Below are 20,357 nucleotides of genomic sequence, written 5' to 3'. Positions count from 1 at the left end.
AAGATGAAAAAGTTTAGGTCATTTAAATTGACAGGTTTTTTTATATATATATTCTAAAGCAATCAAAATACCGTACTTCATATGATTTTTTTTTTTTTTTCTTCAGGTGACCGTAATTCTGCAGCACAAGCCTCTGATGGGAGTTCGGTGAATGGAGATAAAGTGGATCGGGGCAGCCTGGTGCTACATGCCTCTGCTCCACAGCCTCCCAATGACCTATTGTCCCCAACAGGCTCATGTTCCAGTCTTGGGGGTATCCCTCGTTGCCTGTCTCCAGCCCCCAGTGATCCCTTTCCTTCTGGCAGCTCTCTACTTTCTAATGGATCACACATCAGTGGCTCGGTCAGCTCATTGGATTCGGATGCAAGTGGAGGCACAGTCAATAGCACTGATAGCCACCCCCCCAACCAGAGGGGCAGTCATTCCTACAGTCACCATGACACTCCTCGATCAAGGCGGTTGGAGGCTGAGGCTAGAAAGGCAGAAAAGAGGAGCCGATTTAGAAGCCCTGACAGGCAAGAGAGGGAGGCCATCCTCAGCCCCGAGAGGAGGTCAGTGTCTAATTCTACACTCTGCTGGTTTGTCTCCTAATTCAAGGAGGGTCTGAAAATTAAAAAAAAAAAAAGGGTTGATCACAAAATACACAGATTTTTTTTTTTTCTGACCATGAAGTTGCTCCTTCCTAAATTTTATATTCATGACTTTTTTGGTTGTAAATGTGAGTGTGAATGGTTGTTTGTCATTCTGTGTTGGCCCTGGTGTCTTATCCATTGTGTTTTGCTTTTCCTGTGTAGATTGTTTTTTTTGTGGTGGGTTACATTTCTCTGTACTTACAGTCTGAAAAGAGGATTACTTTTTTGTACAAAGGCCCATTCATATTCAATTATAAGATTTATATTTATGTCCACATTTATATCCACTAAGTTTAAAATTGATATTATTAAATCATGTGGCTGAGCATACACTGAAAACGCCATTTATTTTTTTATGACTTCTTATTTATTGCATAAGTCAACTCATAGAAAACCCTTACAATGTGTTTGCAAAATTCCAATTATCACATCATAGTTGGACGGACTCATCCTTATGTCCCCTCCCGGCATATACTGTAGTCATGATGTAAGAATGATCACATTGAAAGATTGTACTGTAAATGATGTTAAGTGTTTGTGTGGGCTAGTGCTGCCACATTACTCGTACTCTAGTAACCTGTGTGGTCGACTGAGAGCACCATGGTAGCCTTGCAGATAATTAAAGATTTGAGATTAAAGATCTGATTTAATTAAACCAGGTTAGTGGGTTTGTTTCTTAGAATCCAGTTCCATGGTACAGGCACTGTGTTCTGGAAATAGCTGAGCCTTTTATCCTTTTAAAACCATACACACATCCAGTGTGACGCACATAATTTAATCACTGATTTTTTTCCAACTGACCCAACTCCATTAGAAAGGATGAGTGAGGGTGTATTGGGAGACAACACATCAGTGATGTTTTGCATTTAAACCTTTTAATAAGAACTGACTCTTTCTTATTATGTTTGTAAGTACGTGCCCTCTGATTATTTTTTGTGTGTGGTGGGTGGGTGTGTGTGTATGTGTGCATATATGTGTCTTCAACTTTTATGATATTGAGCCTTGTGCATTTCTTGTTGTACTTTATAAACCGCTGCTGTGGATTGACCGGAAGTCTGTGTTTTTCATTCAAGTAAAACCATTGGGTTCTGTTTCACCCACTCTTTTGTGATGTGGTCAAAAGTATAATCTGGCCAGTTCACTCTGCTGGCTGGAAGATCGGGTGAGCATTTGGCCTCACACTGTCATTGTCCTCCTCCTCTCGTCTTTGTTCCCTTTTAAGGACTTAAGCTTTGGCCGTAAGCCCCCAAATAAGGGCAGCAGTTAGTCAAAAGTGCAATATAACATTTCCCCCTGCCTCCCACCTTCTTCCACTCTGTAATTCAGATTCCATGGTCATCAAACAAAAGACCAATGTGGGAACATATCGGAGCAAAAAGTGCACGTCATAATGTTTCCAGAGGGAATTTTAGTGAATCCATCTTCATTCATCTGTGGTGTGGTGCTGTTGGTATCACAAACAATGGTTTTAGTTTGCAGGTTCACTTCATAAAGTTGTAAAAAGTCAGATATACATACCGGTACATGTTGTAAAAGAGACACCAGTGGACCACTGTTAATGGTAAAATATCAATTATTCAAACATACTAGCTAAGAATTTCCAGTCATGACTTACAGCTTTACTTGTGTGGTTATTACAGTGCTATTATTATATCTTTTCCAGTTGAAATCTATGCAAATAGACAGCACCTAATAAAAATGCTCAAATATCATTATATTTCCATAACTTGTATGTTTCATCATGACAAAAATACCAAATTAATTGTGACTTATTTCATTTAACTGTGTCTGCAGTCGCTCCGGTGTTATTGAGAAGATGGAGGCCTTGGAGCTGGAGAATCAAGAGAAAATGGAGGTGGAAGAGTCAGGAAGGAGCGGAGCGAGACAGGGCCGCAGTGAGCACAGACGCTTCCACAGAGAGGTGTGTCATCGAATTTTAGTTTTTTAATTCAACAATGTGCATCATCACACTACACTAAGACTTGTGAATGGTGGAAAAACATCCTGTGAGCTCATTGCAGGACCGGCTGGTTTTGCTCTCCTCCTCCATCAATTTTTTTCCTTCCCACTTAACTGCCCTTTTCCCTCCATCCCCCTATCTCTCTCCTGTCTTTGTTTTATTTGTTGGTCAGAGGTCACCAGTATGTGGTATTCATTTCCAGTCTCCATTCTGTGCTGGGAATCCCCCTGGTGATATTGCTTCCCTTTCCCAACTGATCCTCTCTGGATGTTTAATACTGTTAAATATCTTTACATTCTCAGGAGAATGACAACATCTCCCTTTTTCTTGAACCATGTTCTCAGTCTCAGCCAATCTGTGTGCTTTTTATAGTGATGCTTTTAAACAATACATACAGATGTAGAGGTTCCAAGCTCAGGTTGAAGCGCTCTAGGTTTTTTCTTTCTCTAATTATCTGCTCAGTGTAGTGTATAGGAACTTACAATGTTTTTTTGTTTTTTTTAAATAGATGATCCTTAACCGCCTCCAAACAAAAATCTGTAACAAGCTTGTGTGCTACTTTTTTTACTTGTTTATCATGTATATAAAGGACTGATTTTTGCATGTTGAATACTCCATAATATAATAAAGATTTTTTCTATTTATTACCGGTACTCTAAATGATGGACTGCAGAAAAATTTGCCTGTGCCAATGTGCTTGTTATCTAGGGGCAGACCCGTGATGCAGGTGAAGATTTAGATTTTGCTTCCAGTCTGCCTCCTCTGAGGAGAGCAAAGTCACTGGATAGAAGGACAACTGAGTCAGTTATGACGGTAAGTAGCCGTTTTCAAACACTCTGAGCTAATCCACCACATTTTTGTTGATAGTCTAAGTGAAGGACTATCTTAGGAAAGAAGTAGCTTATGTAGTTCAAGCAGTGTAAAATGAGAGTACTCAAGTTTGGAAATGTTACCTTAAAAACAAATGTGTGGTTGCTCACACTTACTTTAATCATAAACACAGTTACTAGAAATACTTCTGGCAAAGGTCTCCAACTATTGCTAAGGAGGTAACTTGCTGTTCTTTATGAGTCATGTCCCCCGTCCTTTTCTAATTACAAGTCGAATATGTAGTCTTTGATGTATACTGCTTTTGTTTTGCACCCCTTTTCTACTGTAGGGTACCATCTTGGCCTGAAATGGTGCTCTTTGCTTTTGTTTTCTCTTGTTTTAGTACATTTTCTGTTGAGTTTCCAAAGAGACCGAGGTAATGTTAAATGACAGTTGCATTCTACTGATGGTCCTAACAATTATCCTTGCATCATCCTTTTACATTTGTCAGGCACAAAATCAAACCAATGATGATAGAATCTACAGTGGCTAAGCTTAGTCAGTGAATCATAAATCTAATACAAGTTGCGTGAGTTTTTATGACTTTGTAAACAGTTACACATCATATCACAATAGTACTATTTAACATATTAACTATATTAAAGGGATGGTATTTTCCATAGAAGAACAAAGGTAAAAGCAGGTAGTATATGTAAAATGCAATGGACACACAACATTAAATACATTTCAGGTGTTCATTTCCTGGACAACTGTGTTTGTGTCTTTGTTGGACCAATGCTGTTCCACTTGTTTGTCAGGTTTAAGGCAAATGGCACAACAGAAACATATGGGGAATAACTGCGGGTTGAATTTTAAAAGCATTGTTGAGCAGCAGAGTATGCAATAATATAGCCTTGATTTAGTGGTTTGTCTATAAAAGGTTGGTGAAGTGCTTGTTACAGGTCTCTGCAGCGTATGGAATTTGGTTTCACTAATTCCCAATCTGGAGGAAATGGGGGAAAGAAAAATAAGATGGCAACACTGTTTGTTTCCAGACTCAACTAAATTGTGCATACAAGGAAAGTTTTTTTTATGGCCTTTGGCAAAATCAGTCATATGAGAGTCTGGTAAAGAGCAATTTTGATTAAATACACTGAGTATGAGCTTAAATGTACTGCACAGGCAGCGTGAACCAGTCAGTCAAATTATTTTTGTCAGATAGAATGGATATTTTTTTAGTACCAAACAATAACAAATTGTGTAGAATTAAAGTTATACATGTATACTGGATATGCAGTGCAGAAAGATTTAAGATCCTTTTTTGTTTTATATTATGTTGTGTCCGTATGCTAAAATGTAAATAAGTAACTAAAAATCTCTCACTGATCTACTCTCAATACCCCAGAATAACAAATTGAAAGCAGAACTTTAAAACTTTTTGCAAATTAATTGGAAAAGAGGATCTTAATATCTTGTGAATATGGTGGAGTTGCTGAGGAGAACAGTCAGAACAGTTATAAGTATAACTTTTTGCAAATTAATTGGAAAAGAGGATCTTAATATCTTGTGAATATGGTGGAGTTGCTGAGGAGAACAGTCAGGCTAGAAGACAGTTTAGTTAGAAGAAACTAAAGTATTTATTCTAGCAAGAGTTGCAGTGTTTAAGTTGTGATTGTTTGAATACTGAGAGGAAAGAAACAATGTACGGTAAATCAATGCTGTGACAATAATGTTAAATGATACACGATGGTGCATCTATGAAAATAATCAGTGTAGTATTAACATGCCTATGTGTATGTTAAACAGTGATGAATTAAGCAGGGAAACCCTTTTTTTTTTTAAACTTAATTCATATATATTTTTAGCTGCCTCTTTTTATACGACATTACAGTCAAGTTATAGTAATTTCATACAAGTAAATGGTTCTGATGTATTCCTCGATGGCGCTGAAATAGCTACCGACACCCTTAGAAAGAAGATTGTTTGATAATGAATAATACAGCTGACAAAAAAGGATTGAGTTCACATTTGTTCTGTTTTGATGCTATCCAACACTTACATGGGGAAAGTGCATGCAAAGGCCAATGTGTCGCAGTGTGTCTGTGGGATGCCAGACAAAGCCTCTCCTGTTCTACTAAGCTGTAGGATCTCGGGTTGGCGTTAGTGCCAGGCTTTTTGCTGTGTGAAGAGAGGTCACCGAGTTGTTGTTGGGTTTCTGTTAGGTAACATAGTTAGCAGAATTAATGATTGAGAAAAGACTATTGTATGTTAAAAGCTTTGTTTATATATCTGTTGTCTACTAAAATGCTTTTGTTTTGTAAGTGCAAAAAACTTGTTCCTGAAGTCAAATATGGAAGCATTTCATCCTTGAGATATCTGACATGTGGTTAAAATGTGTCAACACATATTAACAGTTTTGGATTACCATTATAAGTAATACTATCTGTTTTTAACTTTTTTTGGTCTTGGTGTGGTGGTGCAAGTTTGTGGATGTTTTAGACCACACCTCCATGCTGCAGGGGGCAGTGCCATCCCCTCTTCTTCTCCCTCTCCTCTTCAGGTCATACACGTAATTCCCATCTGTGTGCAGATTGTGCCCGCTCTTTGTTCATTGCACTCATCCTCTGTGAGAGACAGAGGATGTGTGAGTGTGAGCGATTGTGTGTTAATCACGGTTTACCACTGCTTCCAGAGGCCACTGTGCACATGTGTGTTCCTCCCACTGTATGCAGTCACAGCAGACAACAGCAGTACCAAACACTGTGTTCCGCATTAATCAGCTGGAGTTGGTAAACCCCAGCAAGAAATGTGGTAGAAGTTGACCCTCAAAGTCAGTCACATTTCTGCAATTCCACCTGACTTTAAATAATTTGTATTCTATTGGTGTGGTCAACTTCTACCCCCAGCTGACCGAGTGAGCATGGTTTTTTTTAAAATACCTTCTCTTGTTTTTAACTTGAATGTATAAGCAGTGTAAGCATTGCTGCGTCATTGTTTTGAGTCTGTACTTGTCTCATGTCAGTTTGAAAACAGTAAGCAGTGAAACTGTTTTTGCGGGTCTACCTTTTTACACCACACATATAGTGTATTTTTAAAAGTGGCAGTGTCAGGTCTCATTTTAATCACATTTATTTGCAAGATATTTTGTGTGGTGTACAGTGGCAGAAATTGCAAAAAATTTGCATTGTGTAACCCAAATACAGTATATGTTTATTACATGAGTTATTAGTAGTTAATAGCACAAATTAGTAATTAAAATAATTTGCATGGCTAATACGTGTTCCTTGTAGTCAATTAATGTTGTGGGAGGAAAATTGTGTAATGTATTTTTTCGAGTGAAAAGTCATTTAATTAGACTGTTTAAATGTATTTATTTGTAACAGCGATGAAAGAATGAAAACTTGTTACACATGATAGGCAAAATGCTTAATAGAATAGCTAAAATTAGTAGAGTCTCTTCTGTCATTCAAGAACAGTGGTAGTAAAATACTGCGGCATGTGGTGAAATATTGTTATATTTCAGTGCATGCTGAGTGACCTTTTCTCAGTACTTTTAGTTGTCTTCATGATATCTTTTTTACCTATTTCCAGCCCGATTTACTGAACTTCAAGAAAGGCTGGATGGTGAAACTGGATGAGCAAGCCCAGGTATTTTTTTTATTTATACCCTTGAGAATTAAGCTGAACTTTTCCAGGTCACGTCATATGAGCAGACTGTGACAGTCTTTTCAATAAAAAATGACTGAAAATCTTCAATATTGTGAATACGCCAACAAAATGTTTTCAAAAGCAAGTTCAAGCAGAACTGTCTGTTTGAGGGTTTCAATACCCCTGATTGTGATAAAAACAGAAGACAGTTAAAATTTTTCTCTGGATATTTGCAAATGCCTCAAACATTTTTTTTTCTTTGTAGTGGAAAAAATACTGGTTTGTTTTGACGGACCACAGTCTGAGATATTATAAGGACTCAATTGCAGAGGAGGTAAGCTCATTTGAAGTCTACAAGTTACATTTAATTATTTATTATTTATAATTATTTATTCAATGTTGAATGTTTGTCTCCTCAGGCCTCTGATCTCGATGGTGAAATTGACCTTTCGACTTGCAGCAATGTGACAGAATACCAGGCGCAACGCAATTATGGCTTTCAAATACACGTATGAGATGTTTTCTTTGATGAAATGCACATGTTCTGTAAAGTGTTTGTACTAAAGAGGTGTTAAATGTTTACATTATTTTGGTGATTAAAAGTCAAAGAATTTACATTTTTAGACCCTGGAGGGAGTCCATACTCTGTCAGCCATGACAGCAGGGATACGGAGAAACTGGATGCAGGCCATCATGAAGAATGTCAGACCCTCTAATGCCCCTGATGTGGCAAGGTCAGCAGGAGCACACAGGTTCAGACATATTCACAAATAGTATTATTAAGCAAAGTTCTATTCAAATGTGGAAGATGGTGGAGGCTCCATCTCCTTGTTGCTGTGCTTGTTTTGTCTGAATTGTCAGTCATTTTTACATGAATTTTTAAGAATTTATATTTACAAATTCATTGACAAATCAAATTCAGCCAGTCTCCATTTATTCTGATCACTTTCAGTGCAGCTGAAACAAACAACATCCCAGACAAATCAATATAACAAAGGCTACTGTAGCTTACATTATAATTGCCATAATAATAGACATGTATTGTTATTTTCTGCATTTCAATTTACACCTTTGCAAAGATCTTGTTACTAAAAGTTACTTTTCTGCTTTTCATTGTCTTCCAGCTCATCTGAAGATCATGGCTTCTCTCCTTTGGAGGGTCTAGTCAGACCAGATGTAACACAGGACTCCCCCTCCTCTGAGACTTCATCAGTTGAAAGAGAATCCGTTCCTGGTGTCATAAAGAGTCGTGCACGTGAACGTAGACGAGAAGGCCGCTCTAAAACATTTGACTGGGCAGAGTTCAGGCCAATTGCGCAGGCTTTGGCTCAGCAGCGAGCACAGGAGGCTGAGAACCTCCACGCTGACCTGGGAGAGCCAGAGCGCAGTAGAAGAAGAGAGGAGAGGCGGAGGAGGTATGAGACAGTTTCAGGCTCTTCGGCAGAGACCATTGCTGCTCAAGAAGGAGCAAAGACTGACTATGAGTGCGAAGTGGGTTTTGAACAAACCCATTCGATTAGTCCCACTAATTTTGAAAAGCAGCAGAGAGTGGAAGAGGTGATTGAACAACACTGGCAACAGGTGGAAAAAACACCCATCCGAGAGGAGAGGAGGGTCCCTCTGCCTCCTGTGGCACAATCCAAAGAGTCTTCCGAGCTGGAGCAGTTGCTGGAACATTATAAACAGGGGGTGAGTCTGTATGTTGGTCAATACTAGAGTCTTATTCTTGCTGCATTTATGTTGAATTGAGTCTTGACAAGTGTGAATGCTAAAATCATGTAGAGAATAGAGTACCGTAAACATCTGTGTACATACTTAAAATCTTTCCACATAATGGCTACATTTAATTACATACACCAAGGTTATGTAAAAAAGTTACGGCTAAAACAAAAGTCCATGAATTCATGCTTTTGATTCATTAAATAAAGTGTTTTCCCCGCAAAGCAGGAAAACACACAATCATTGTCATATGTACACCATAATAAAAGAAAACACAACACATTTTACAAGTCCTTCTACTCACAGAATGATCAGTAATTAATAACGGCTGTGTAACTTGCTACAGGTATTTGTGATCTACAGCATCATTAAAACTTTACTTCCTATGATTAACTGAAATGTTTTCCTGTTGCTGTTGCAGATAGAGGACCTGAAGGCACAGCTGGAAAACTGTCATCAACAACTCCTTGACTCCAACAAGCACAAGCAGGAGCTGGAGCTCCAGTTAAGAACGGCTTTAGAAAGAGAGCAGGACATCCGATCAGGTTACATCTCACCGGTAAGGTATTAGTTTTTTGTGTAGTGTTATCACACTGTTATTCTTTTGACAGGAAATCCTGATTTCACATGCCTATACTGAAGAGAGCAGTGTTTTCTTCTCCATTTTGTAACCATCTTTGCATGTCATTATTAATTGTTGATAACATAAGACAAACTGACATCAAAACAACAAAATGATTGTAGGTACATGCATTGCATGAGTTTGTTGCATGTAAAAGAAGATCAATATCTCATTACTTCATTGGCTCTATATTTCTATCTTTCTTAGACCAGTGTGGTATCTGAACTCATGGCAGCAGCAATAAATATTCTGCTTACATTACATTTTATGGATGCTAATGTGACTTAATCTGGATTATTTCACTCTAAATTTGTTTGTCATTGTCATAATTTGGTTTACCAATTTTGGGGGAAGTACCAAAACCTTCCTTACATTTCTCCTCCTTTCCCCAGTTTTAGGTAAGCATGAACTTTAAATTGTGTACATTTCTAGACTTGGCTAGCAAATCAAAATTAGAGTGAATTGATCCTCCATAGTCACTGGTCCAACAGTCATAGCTCTATTCGCTGAAATTTTTGTCTCAACATGTTTGTTCAATAACCATAGCTTGTTTTATAATTATGTGCATGGACAGATTTTCATCTATTAACTGTTCTACAGACCACTCATTTGTTATTCCGTTAACAAATGTGGGTAGGTATGTACATCACAAACAGGATGACCTTTGGAGCTTCTGCATATATTTTTGAGTGGATTTGCCAGAATTCGACTGAAGAATTCACTTATATAGATGGCAGATGAGATTAGGTTAGCATGTGTTGTGTACTGTTATCTGTGCAGTTTCTGTACAATGTATTATAGAGAGTTTGAAAATATAATTTCACACCACATTGTTGTAACACCTGGTAAAAAATTAAGATTGCATCATATAAATACAAATGCTTATGTAAAAGGTACCTGGTATGCCTTTCATTCCTTAATAAACATCTAGCTTTAACTAATATTGCATTACCTAACAAATAAAATATCTGTTAACCATTTAATATGCATGCTAAGTAGTAACTAATCCTGACAGTTAACTCTCTTTCCTTTGCCTTTTGAAATTTTGCATTCTTTTAAGTTCTGTTCTTACAAATCATTTGGGACATCATGTTAGAAAGCTGATTGTAATATACAAATAGATATAAGAGATTGCTAACAGGCTGTGTCTCCCCTGATGTGTGTTAACTAAATGTCTGGTCCCCTTTTCCAAGCTGGAGCACGCTTTGGGTCTGGAGGCTGATGTTACGCCCCAGACGAAGAGGCCCGAACTGGTTAGTTCTCAAGCACAGAGTTTGACAAAGAAGTACCAGGAGACCAAGGAGCTCCTGAAGCTGCAAGAGCTGAAAAAGCGCAATATGCAGGCACAGCTTGGCCTCTCACTTTCTCACTTGAAGGAATCTTACTTTTCTGATCCCCAAACATGTTCCATTCTGGAATGTCCCCCCCATGAACTTGTACAAAAAACAGTTCGATTTTTGCTCCAGGACACCACAGAAGCAATTCAAGAACTAGAAGACTTGGTCACTGAGAAACCGGTTACCTTGAAGGAGCTGGCAAACTTTTTGAGGTCACATAGCTTTAATAAAGAGATGGCAGAGAAACAACATATTCAGAAGCTCTTGGCAAACTGGAAGTACCAGCAGGAACTAGAAAATGAAACATTAAAAAAGAGTTTAGCCAGAGCAGGGGAAAGCATCCGTGAATATGAATCCCGTCTTCTGACTATGGAGGACATGGTGGAGAAAGTTCAGAAACAAAACACTGAAAATCTTAAAAGCCCCTATGGACCCCTCTTACAAATTGAAAAGCACTCAGACGCTGGTGATGTGACCATTGGGATGCTTTCGCAGAGGGCTGAACTCTTAACAAGTGAAAATGAGGCATTGAAACAACGATGTCAGGAGATTGTTAACCAATTGACTGAGGCTGACAGAGAAATAGATAGGCTGAAAGTTGAGCTCAACGGTCAGCAAGGTGGCAAACAGTATCATCAGGATATGGAAGAGCTGAAAAGACTGAAGGAAGAACTGGCTGAAAACGAGGCTATTGCTATAGACAGGGAGTATTATGAGAGAGAGCTAAATGAGAAATCTCTGAGGCTCCATGAAGCTCTTGTGACATTGGAGGAGCTTGGAAACACTCTAAAGGACACTGAGAAGAAACTGCAGCTGAAAGAAGCCACATTGAAGGGGCTGGGCTTTCAAGCAGATTATGAGGAAGAGGAGTTACACCCAGAGAAAGAGCAATTGAAAGAACTACTTGAAGCTTCACAAGTGAATTTAACAGAAATGGAGGCAAAGCTCCAGCACACACAGCAACAGTGTTGTGAGTTTGAAGCCAGGAACATTGAACTGATCACACTGAGTCAGGAATCTGAGAGAGAGTATAGGGAAAAGCTAAGAGAAGCAGAAAATGAAATCAGAATGCTGCAAGAAAAGTTAGAATTTAAGACATTTAGTAAGTCTGTTGAGGCAGGGGAGGAGCAGGTTATCGATAAAGGGCTTATGAAGCAAGTTGTAGATAAGATTGCAATTAAAAGTGAAGCGATTAACCAGGTTTTAGAGATGCTAGCAATGATAGATACTAATGTAGCCAAAATGTTAACTGGTTTTAAATACTGTTTGCTTGGATCCTCTGATGAAGAGGGAGTCTTTATAAGTCAAAATGACAGGACTTTGTTGATAGAAGGAGAATTCTGGAGTCAGTTGTTGGGTACAAACAAAAAACCACTGGAGGAAGATGGTCACAGGTTTGAAAGACATGTCGCAGAACAGATGATGGCACAGACGCGCTTGATGCTTTTAATGAGGTCCCCTTGCCCGCAAGTTGAGAGTGAGGCGGTAATGAAGTCCAATTTGGCAACCATGTATGGATGGCTTGATAATGAAGCCCATGCTCTTATTCATAAGGAGTTAGTAGAAACCTTGAAAGCAAAGTCAAATGTCTTGAAGCAGATTGCATCTAACGTGGAAGCGGTCAAAGATGAGGAGCTTCTGGCCTCGTTTGTAGCCAGCTTTGACTTTGATCAAGAACGAAAATGTTTACCTGAATCTCTATCTGATGCTCTTATGGAAGCTTGTATCTCTTATGCGATCACTAGGATGAAAGTTCAACATGAGAAACAGTTAAAGCAAGTACAAGAAGAAGCCCAGTCTGCTAGGATGGATTGTCCAAATTGTGTAAAATTAAGAGAAGCTATGGGCGTTCTTCAGAATCAACTATCTGAGGTCGTTTTGAATTCCCCCACAGGATCTCAAAGTCAGGTTGCTGATATCATAGCCAAGCATATTAAGGAACTACAAGAAGTTAAGGGTGGATATGAGCAGGAAGCACAGAAGCTGAAACAGGAAATTACTAAGGCAAAAGAGGAGATTCGTGCCAGTACAGAAGAAAATGTGAAAGAAATCAACTCACTGACACTGAGTATGGAAAAGCTGAAGAAGAAGCACGAGCTGGAGAGAACAAACCTAATTGAGAAGTTTGATCAGGAAATGGAAGAGCTAAGAGGCATGGTCAGTCCTACAGATGCAGAGCAGTACTTGACAGAAAAACATCGAACATCTCATCACTCCGCGGCCCAAACATCTTCCCTGAAGGAACGCATTCAGGATCTGGTGAACCAGGTTTCAGTCATGGCTGAAGAGATGAGACGGCGTGAAGAGCAAGGAGACATAACAACTGTACGGCTGAAATACGAGAAAGACCTGGAAAATCTGAAGGTGGAAGTGCTCCTTGTCCTTGCTGTCATCCATCTGTGATGCCTTGTGTTCCTTTGTGGCATTCCAAGATCCTCCCTTCTTCCCAAATCCCTTCCTTTTATTACCTTACTTTCACTCTTCTTCTGTTAACTTGTCTTTTCTGTGCATGGAAACTAACCATTTACTGTTTAATGTGATCTGACATGTTTTGTGAGTAGTTGAGGACGGAGGACCCCATCTTGTTTATCAGCATCATTAATTTCACATTTTTTTAATTACAGGTACAATACCGTAGATATACCTTAAGAAAAAAATTACTTTCTAACTTTCAGTTTTTGTAATATTCACAACTTTTACATCAATAGTTTTGTTTGTTTTGTTTTTTTTATGAAATGGGTTCCTCTGCTTGTACCGTAGTTGGTTGTGCTTGACAGCCTGACCCATCGATCTGGGCATTTTATTTAACTACTGTTTGGGTTGGCTGTTTTTCTTCCTCTGATTCTGCTAACAGTTCATTTAACCTCCTCTTTCTCTGAATAACATATGAAGGCATAACATGTCAGTTTTGAATATCTTAGCCAAAGCTTTTTTTTTAGGTATTAAAACTGAAGCTTGCTAATTTGCTGTTGCGGTGCCCTTGAAATGCGATTTGACAAATGCCGGAAACATACACAAATTCTCAATTACCTGTGTGCAGTTCAGCCTCAGAGATGCTTTTAGTGTCTAAAAATGTTTTTAAGGTAATGCTGGTAGAAATATGAAAGAAAATTCTACATGATTATCTTTTTGCCTGTTATCTCGTCACTGTCATTGATGATGATTTCAGGTGGAGGTAAAGTTTTTTTCTCATTCAGAGCTAAATGAGTGCACTCATTAATAAATTAAAGCATTTACAGTCATTTGTAAAATGAACACCCTCAAGTTTATATCTTATGTTTTTCTTATTTTATATTCTGTTTCAGTGGCTCCACATTATTGTAACATTATGGTTACATATTTCATGTTCATGTTTGATGTAAAAAACAAAAACAAAAAAAACTGACTGCTGATATGATGTTTAAGCTCCATTAACTGGAGTGACTCCATGACCATGACCTAGGATACATTTGCAGAGTGAAAACACGAGTCGGCTTTAAATGCAGTTTGTGCTCAGTATGATATCGGCAGGAAGTTTACATTCTCAATTTCACAGTGGTTCCTGGCTCTGAGCATTCACGGAGTTCGAACTCTATAAAAACACAGCACATTTCAAATTTCGATTGAGAGCATAGGGAAACAGACTCCAGAGCAGTCAGATTAGTGTGAGTAGAGGGTAAGTGGGCCAACATTTTGTGTTAGGTTTGCGTAAGTGAAGCATTGTCTTTGGAAAATTGCACTGTAATATTAGCATTCCTTCTCAAAGTGTGTTCAAGAGGATTCCTCTGATTTTTTTCCTTCTAAGTATGCGTTTAGAGGTGAGAGGTAGATGAGGATATTCACATTATCTGACCACAAGTTATCGTAATTATCCAAATAAGGAGTGTGCACTCACATCTTGCTTAAATAATCCATGAATATTGGCTCTGCGTGTAGACCATGGTAAAATATAATGTCTTCCCCCTCCCCTCTCTCGTTAACCTTAAGTGTATTGCGTAACCTCTCATTCCTCTAAAACCTTTTCATCCTCACGCAGTCTCTGTCCACTCATGGCTAAATGGCTGCAGCTTGCAAGATATTTGTTGGAAAACATAATCATCAAGATCATCTCTGCCTCATGGTGTAGGGCCCAGAGGTTTTTTTTTGTCCTTCTCAGGAGAACCTCGTGGTCCACGTCCAGCTGGCCATACCCCTAACTAGCATTTCCTTTGTCACAGGCTACGTGCGAGAGGGGCTTTGCAGCAATGGAGGAGTCCCATCAGAAGGTAATAGATGAGCTGCAGCGAAAACACCAGCGAGAGCTGGAGAACCTGGAGGAGGAGAAAGAGCGACTCCTCGCAGAGGAGACGGCAGCAACTATAGCTGGTAAATGTCTGCATTACACTTGTGTAGAAACCAGAGAGCTAAAACTTGCACAACCATGGATTAACCTTCTGCACAATACTAAAAAAAAACAAAAAAACAACCACATTGCTGCTGTTACTGTTACTGCTAGACATGTAATTCAATAATTGTGCGGTCCTTGCTGTTTTTTTTTTAAATACATCACATTATTTTATTCTAAAACTACTGATTTGAATTTTTATGGGTTATTTTTGTTTGTTTTTTTTAAAGCCATTGAAGCCATGAAAAATGCACACCGGAATGAGATGGAGAAGGAGCTGGACAAGGCTCGCAAGGCCAACAGCAACTCGGGAAATGCAGATGTCGAGGAGATCCGCAAACAGCACGAGTACATCAATCTTAGTGATGAAATACTCTGTCCATCATCCTCGGGGCTAATTATTTGTCCAGCAATATTCAAACATTATTGGTCAAGCAGTATACCTTCAATTTAACCTTAAGCTATCATTAATGCTTACTCAATAATTTACACAACTATGTAAAGTGAATTAGAAGAATACAACACTATCAAGAGCTGAAGCCAAACTATAGATAATGAACACTAAAGTGAGTGACATGACCAAACAGTTGCTAGATAAGCTATGGCATCACTAGTTAGCTTTGGCTTGTCGTTGCATTAAGTAAAAGTTCTTAACATACTGCTCTGTTTTGAGTCACATGAGGAGCCCTTTAGTCTCCAGATTCTAAATGTGTAAATATATGGAACAGCTATTATAACAGAGTTTCAGTGCAATCGTTCTCCTAATGTCCTCAACTGATCTGCCGGCTTTGCTTCAATGTTGTGCTTTACTTTAATTTAAAAAAGAATTGCTGGCCTCTCATATTATTAACCATAATAATAATGTTAAAAGAACACGTGTTATATTAGAATAGAAAATGTATTATCATAATTAGAATGTATACCAGAGTTAGGTAGATATATTGTGGTCTTTCCCAGCCCTAGTTGAAAGTTTTTCAGTTCAGTACCAGTTATCATGATGCTCCTTAATCACTGAACTGTACACCACACTGTCACATATAGTATCTCAATGTGCTGTTGTTTTGTTTCAGGGAGGAGCTGTGTTCTTTCCAGCGTGAGATTGAAGTATTGTCAGAACAGTATTCCCAGAAGTGCTTGGAAAACGCCCATCTGGCCCAGGCGCTGGAGGCCGAGAGGCAGGCCCTGAGACAGTGTCAGAGAGAAAACCAGGAGCTCAATGCCCACAACCAGGTACGCACACTGTGATCTAAAATACAGTTACTCAGCTGTCATTCTCTTCTGAGCTGCTTCTTTTTGGATTCTGTAGGAGTTGAACAATCGACTGGCAGCAGAGATCACCAAAATGCGCTCCATGGCAGCTGAGGATGGGCCCGGAGATGCAAATACCACAATACAGGGAAAAGAGCTCTACGAGTTAGAAGTAAGAGACAAACAGCAAAACATCAACCTGAGAGCAGTACAAATGTAACCAAATCTAAACTAATAAAGCTTTGAGGGTCACACATTAATAAATCAGGTAAGATTTAAACCTTAAGTGTCAAGATGGTTTAAAACCTTTTGACCATCAATTAAACTTACAAAAGTGCTGGCCGTAACATTTCAAATGAGTATGGACATGTTGCTGAATAGACTGTTTTTTTTGTTTGTTTTTTTAAAATTAGATACTGTTTTTGTAAAACTACTCCCTCCTATATTATCACAGACTAAAGAAAATGCAGAAAGCCTGAATTACAATAGCATGTTTCCAGCTCTGAACATAAGAAGACAGTTAAGAAAGTGCTGATGCAATTCAGACACATGACCCTGACAGCAGAGTGCGGCGCATCGCATAGTGTTTTAATTAACATTTTTGAATCTTGGTGTCATTCCTTCTTTCCATTTTCAATTGGCATTAAAAATCAAAAACTGAAAAAAGTTGAATTCAATACTCATTCTTTTTTTTCATTTTCAATTGGCAATCAAAACTGAAAAAGTCACTCATTATTTTGTTATTTGTTTATTAATCTAACATGAAAAAAGGAGATGTATGTTTTTTCATATCTAATTTTTAGCCTCAGATCAAAAATATAAAATGGACAAAGGGAGTCACAGGACTGAATTTGATTTTAATATTTAATCGGTCGAGTCTATATGTCATGGAAATTGCTCTGCACACAACAATTTAGGTAATGTAGGTCCCCATGGAAGAGGTAGTAAGATCCCAAAGTGATGTACAGTGGGACCTCTACTTACGAAATTAATTGGTTCCGGAAGTTGTTTCGTAACCTGAAAACTACGTAAGTAGAGACGCGTTTTCCATGTAAATGCCCTAATCCGTTCCAAGCCCCCAAAAATTCGGACATAATTTTAACAAATACATGTTACAATTAGATTACCGCACAATAAATGTAGGAATTCAGTGCAAGGCTTCTCCAGGAACAAAATAAACTTTATTACAGGCTAATCTTACATTAGCCGTCATTACTAGCAACGAACGTTAACACTTGTGGTAACACCGCCATCGAATGGACAAACATACGAACACCCACAATAAATAAAAGTTAAACTAAGGCGACGCTGGGATACACACAAACTTGTACATTTTGACATCCCTCCTAGCCAATGGGATGACAGGAAGATGCTCGGCGATAGCCAATGGGATGACAGGAAAATGCTCGGCGATAGCCAATGGCAGAGCAGCTACAAGCATGTTTGCATTCGCTAAACTCCGCGAGCTGCGAGTAGCAGCGGTAGAGTATTTTTGCCTTTCGTATCCTGAAATTTCTTTCGTAACAAGAGGAAATATTTTCCCGTTGAGATGTTTCGTAAGCTGAAAATTCCACCTGTAGAGACGTTCGTAAGTAGAGGTCCCACTGTATGGCACATATCGATCACCCTGTCATTTTTTATTGGGGGGAAAGACTGAATGCTGTTAAATAGCTGCTTACTAAGTACAGTGGCCATGTCAGAGCAGAGGAAAATCAGTAATAGTCTTTGATACTGCTTTTAAAACTTGACTCTGTTGGGACAAAGGACTTAAAACAAGTTACCAAATACTGCCCCCTTCTGGAAGTAAAGGAACCCTGATTTTCACCAAGAATATATTATTATTACACTACTGTACATACCACATAATGTAATAATATCATGTTAATAGGTCAGACAGTGGTAATAATAGGGTAGTAAAATTTATTGTGGCTCGTCCACATTATAAAGTCCAAAAGGTCAGATAGGTGAGCCACAGACGAGTACCACCATTATAAGAGGGATGAGATTGGTATGTACCGTATTTTCACGACCATAAGGTGCACTGTATTAAAAGGCACAGTCTCAGTTATGGGTGCTATTTCTGTATTTAAAACATACATAAGACGCACCGTATTATTAGGCGCATGCTGAAACATACAGTAAAAATGACAACGGAAGTAAAACAGTGAGTTTCGACACATTTATTGAACAAAATATTAATTCTTCCGCCACAAAACCATCAAAGTTTTCATCTTCTGTATCTAAATTAAACAGCTGCACTATTTCAATGTCCAACATCCTGAATTCCTCTTCTTAATCATCTGACTCACCGACCGGTTTCGGTTCAGCGTTGATTTTGTGAAAGCTCTTACAATACATGAAGATGGTATCATAGCCCATGCGTCTACAATCCACCCGCATATGGTGGCATAACTTGCCCGCCGCTGCCTCATAGTCTTTGTGAAGGAGTGTTCGCCTTCCGTCATCTAGCACTCTGTCCGTTTCCGTGGCAGCCGAGAACCACAGTGAACGACGACTTCTCGTGCCCTGTTGTGCGTATCGCCACCGTGCTGGTCCCTTTTTCTCCACTTTGCCGATCAAAGGGATGTTAAAAGTCAGAGGAATCTCATCCATGTTGGTGATGTGGCTGGGCGCGGTTATCTTGTCGCGGCAGTAGGTGCCGAAGATGGCTACCCTCTCCTGGTAATCTGCAGGCAGCCGCTGCGCAACAGTTGTCCTCACGCGTAGGTGTGCCGCTAATCGATTGGCGGAGCGTTTACCGTAGTGCACCCACCAAAGGTGCACAGCAGATTTTGGAACTCAGTCCACACACAAGGCGCACCATGTTATAAGGCGCACCGTCAATTTTTGAGAATATCTCAGTGTTTTAGAAGAGACGAGGCATACCAAATAACTGTTCACATTATAAAATTCAAAATGTCCGTGGCTCACATGCCTCGGTGCGTGCCGCTAAAATAATGAGTGATGGCATTCTTGGCATACAATCAAAATGATCTCTAAGCGCTTTACAGAATCCCAGGGCCTGGCCCCCAACAATCAACAGTGGCAAGGAAAAACTCCCCTTTAACAGGAAGAAACCTTGAGCAGGACCGGGCTCATGTAGGGGGACCCTCCTGCTGATGGCCGGCTGGGTAGAGAGGAGAATGGGGAGGACAGGTAGAAGAGAGAATAGGTAGAAATCATACAGGTACATTAATTCTAACAAACTGCTGGTATAAGAGTAAGTCAGGGGGTCGGAGGTCAGCAGGTCAGCGTACAGCTATGAAGGCGACAATGCCTGTAGATGGATACAGAGAGAGGGGAAGAGAAGCAGAGAAACTACACCAGTAATAACATCATCACTGATGTACCGGTACTCCGAGAGGAGAGGAGAGGAAGTTGTGAATGGGTGACAGAGGCCTGTCAGGTGATCATGTTTCTGGACCCCGGCAGCCTCAGCTTATAGCAGCATAACTAAGATAATAACCTAATAATTAGACAAATACTTTTGATTTGGACCTAAAATTGGAGTGCAAAAAAAACCATCTTTCACTCTTAACTTTTCTGCTTATTTTGTCAATTGTTCAGACTTATTCAACAGCAGTTTGACATGCACTGAAATTTCCTGCACATTGCAGCAGAGTATCCTGAAATTCAGAAGGACAAAGTAAAAGTACCTCATATTATATTTAGTATTACTCAACCATGTACTGATTATATCAGTATAGTTTTTTAATGTGTATTACTGAGAAGATTTGCAGTAAATGTAGACTACCTCATAATATTTCTGGTAGCCTATGATGCAGTCCTTTATAGATATCACTCAGGTCATATGGTTATGCTAAAAACAAGCTTTTCATTCATCTTTACAACAGAAGGAAAGACACTTTAGTTATCAGTTTATCTTCAAAGTTCTCATTCAACATTATTCTTACAACTCTGTTTGCAGCACTGCTGCGCCTTGTTGCCATTTCAGAGCTATAGCTACTATGATGCATGCAACTAATTGAGCACTAAAAATTGAAGATCAAAATTGAAA

At 39.1% G+C, this 20,357-nt stretch overlaps 1 protein-coding gene across 6 annotated transcripts in view; it reads left to right on the top strand.

Annotated features, from left to right (window-relative positions):
- LOC101079192 (myosin phosphatase Rho interacting protein) overlaps positions 1-20,357 on the top strand; it is a 37,682-nt gene that overhangs the window by 13,169 nt on the left and 4,156 nt on the right. For 2 of the 6 annotated variants that reach the window (XM_029835916.1, XM_029835922.1), the window contains exons 7-20: positions 107-551; positions 2,427-2,553; positions 3,301-3,405; positions 6,994-7,050; positions 7,316-7,384; positions 7,470-7,559; positions 7,675-7,802; positions 8,175-8,739; positions 9,191-9,328; positions 10,585-13,092; positions 14,925-15,072; positions 15,322-15,439; positions 16,162-16,321; positions 16,398-16,511. In XM_029835916.1, the coding sequence (XP_029691776.1) occupies positions 107-551; positions 2,427-2,553; positions 3,301-3,405; positions 6,994-7,050; positions 7,316-7,384; positions 7,470-7,559; positions 7,675-7,802; positions 8,175-8,739; positions 9,191-9,328; positions 10,585-13,092; positions 14,925-15,072; positions 15,322-15,439; positions 16,162-16,321; positions 16,398-16,511 (4,772 nt within the window). The remainder of the gene's footprint in view (positions 1-106; positions 552-2,426; positions 2,554-3,300; positions 3,406-6,993; positions 7,051-7,315; positions 7,385-7,469; positions 7,560-7,674; positions 7,803-8,174; positions 8,740-9,190; positions 9,329-10,584; positions 13,093-14,924; positions 15,073-15,321; positions 15,440-16,161; positions 16,322-16,397; positions 16,512-20,357) is intronic. The other 4 variants (XM_029835920.1, XM_029835923.1, XM_029835926.1 and 1 more) reach the window with 4 other exon arrangements.

The sequence above is a fragment of the Takifugu rubripes genome, chromosome 1 (assembly GCF_901000725.2).
Source record: "Takifugu rubripes chromosome 1, fTakRub1.2, whole genome shotgun sequence".
In the NCBI taxonomy this organism is placed as follows: Eukaryota; Metazoa; Chordata; class Actinopteri; order Tetraodontiformes; family Tetraodontidae; genus Takifugu; species Takifugu rubripes.
The sequence above is the reverse complement of the archived record's forward strand: the minus strand, read 5'-3'. Positions and strand labels throughout refer to the sequence as shown.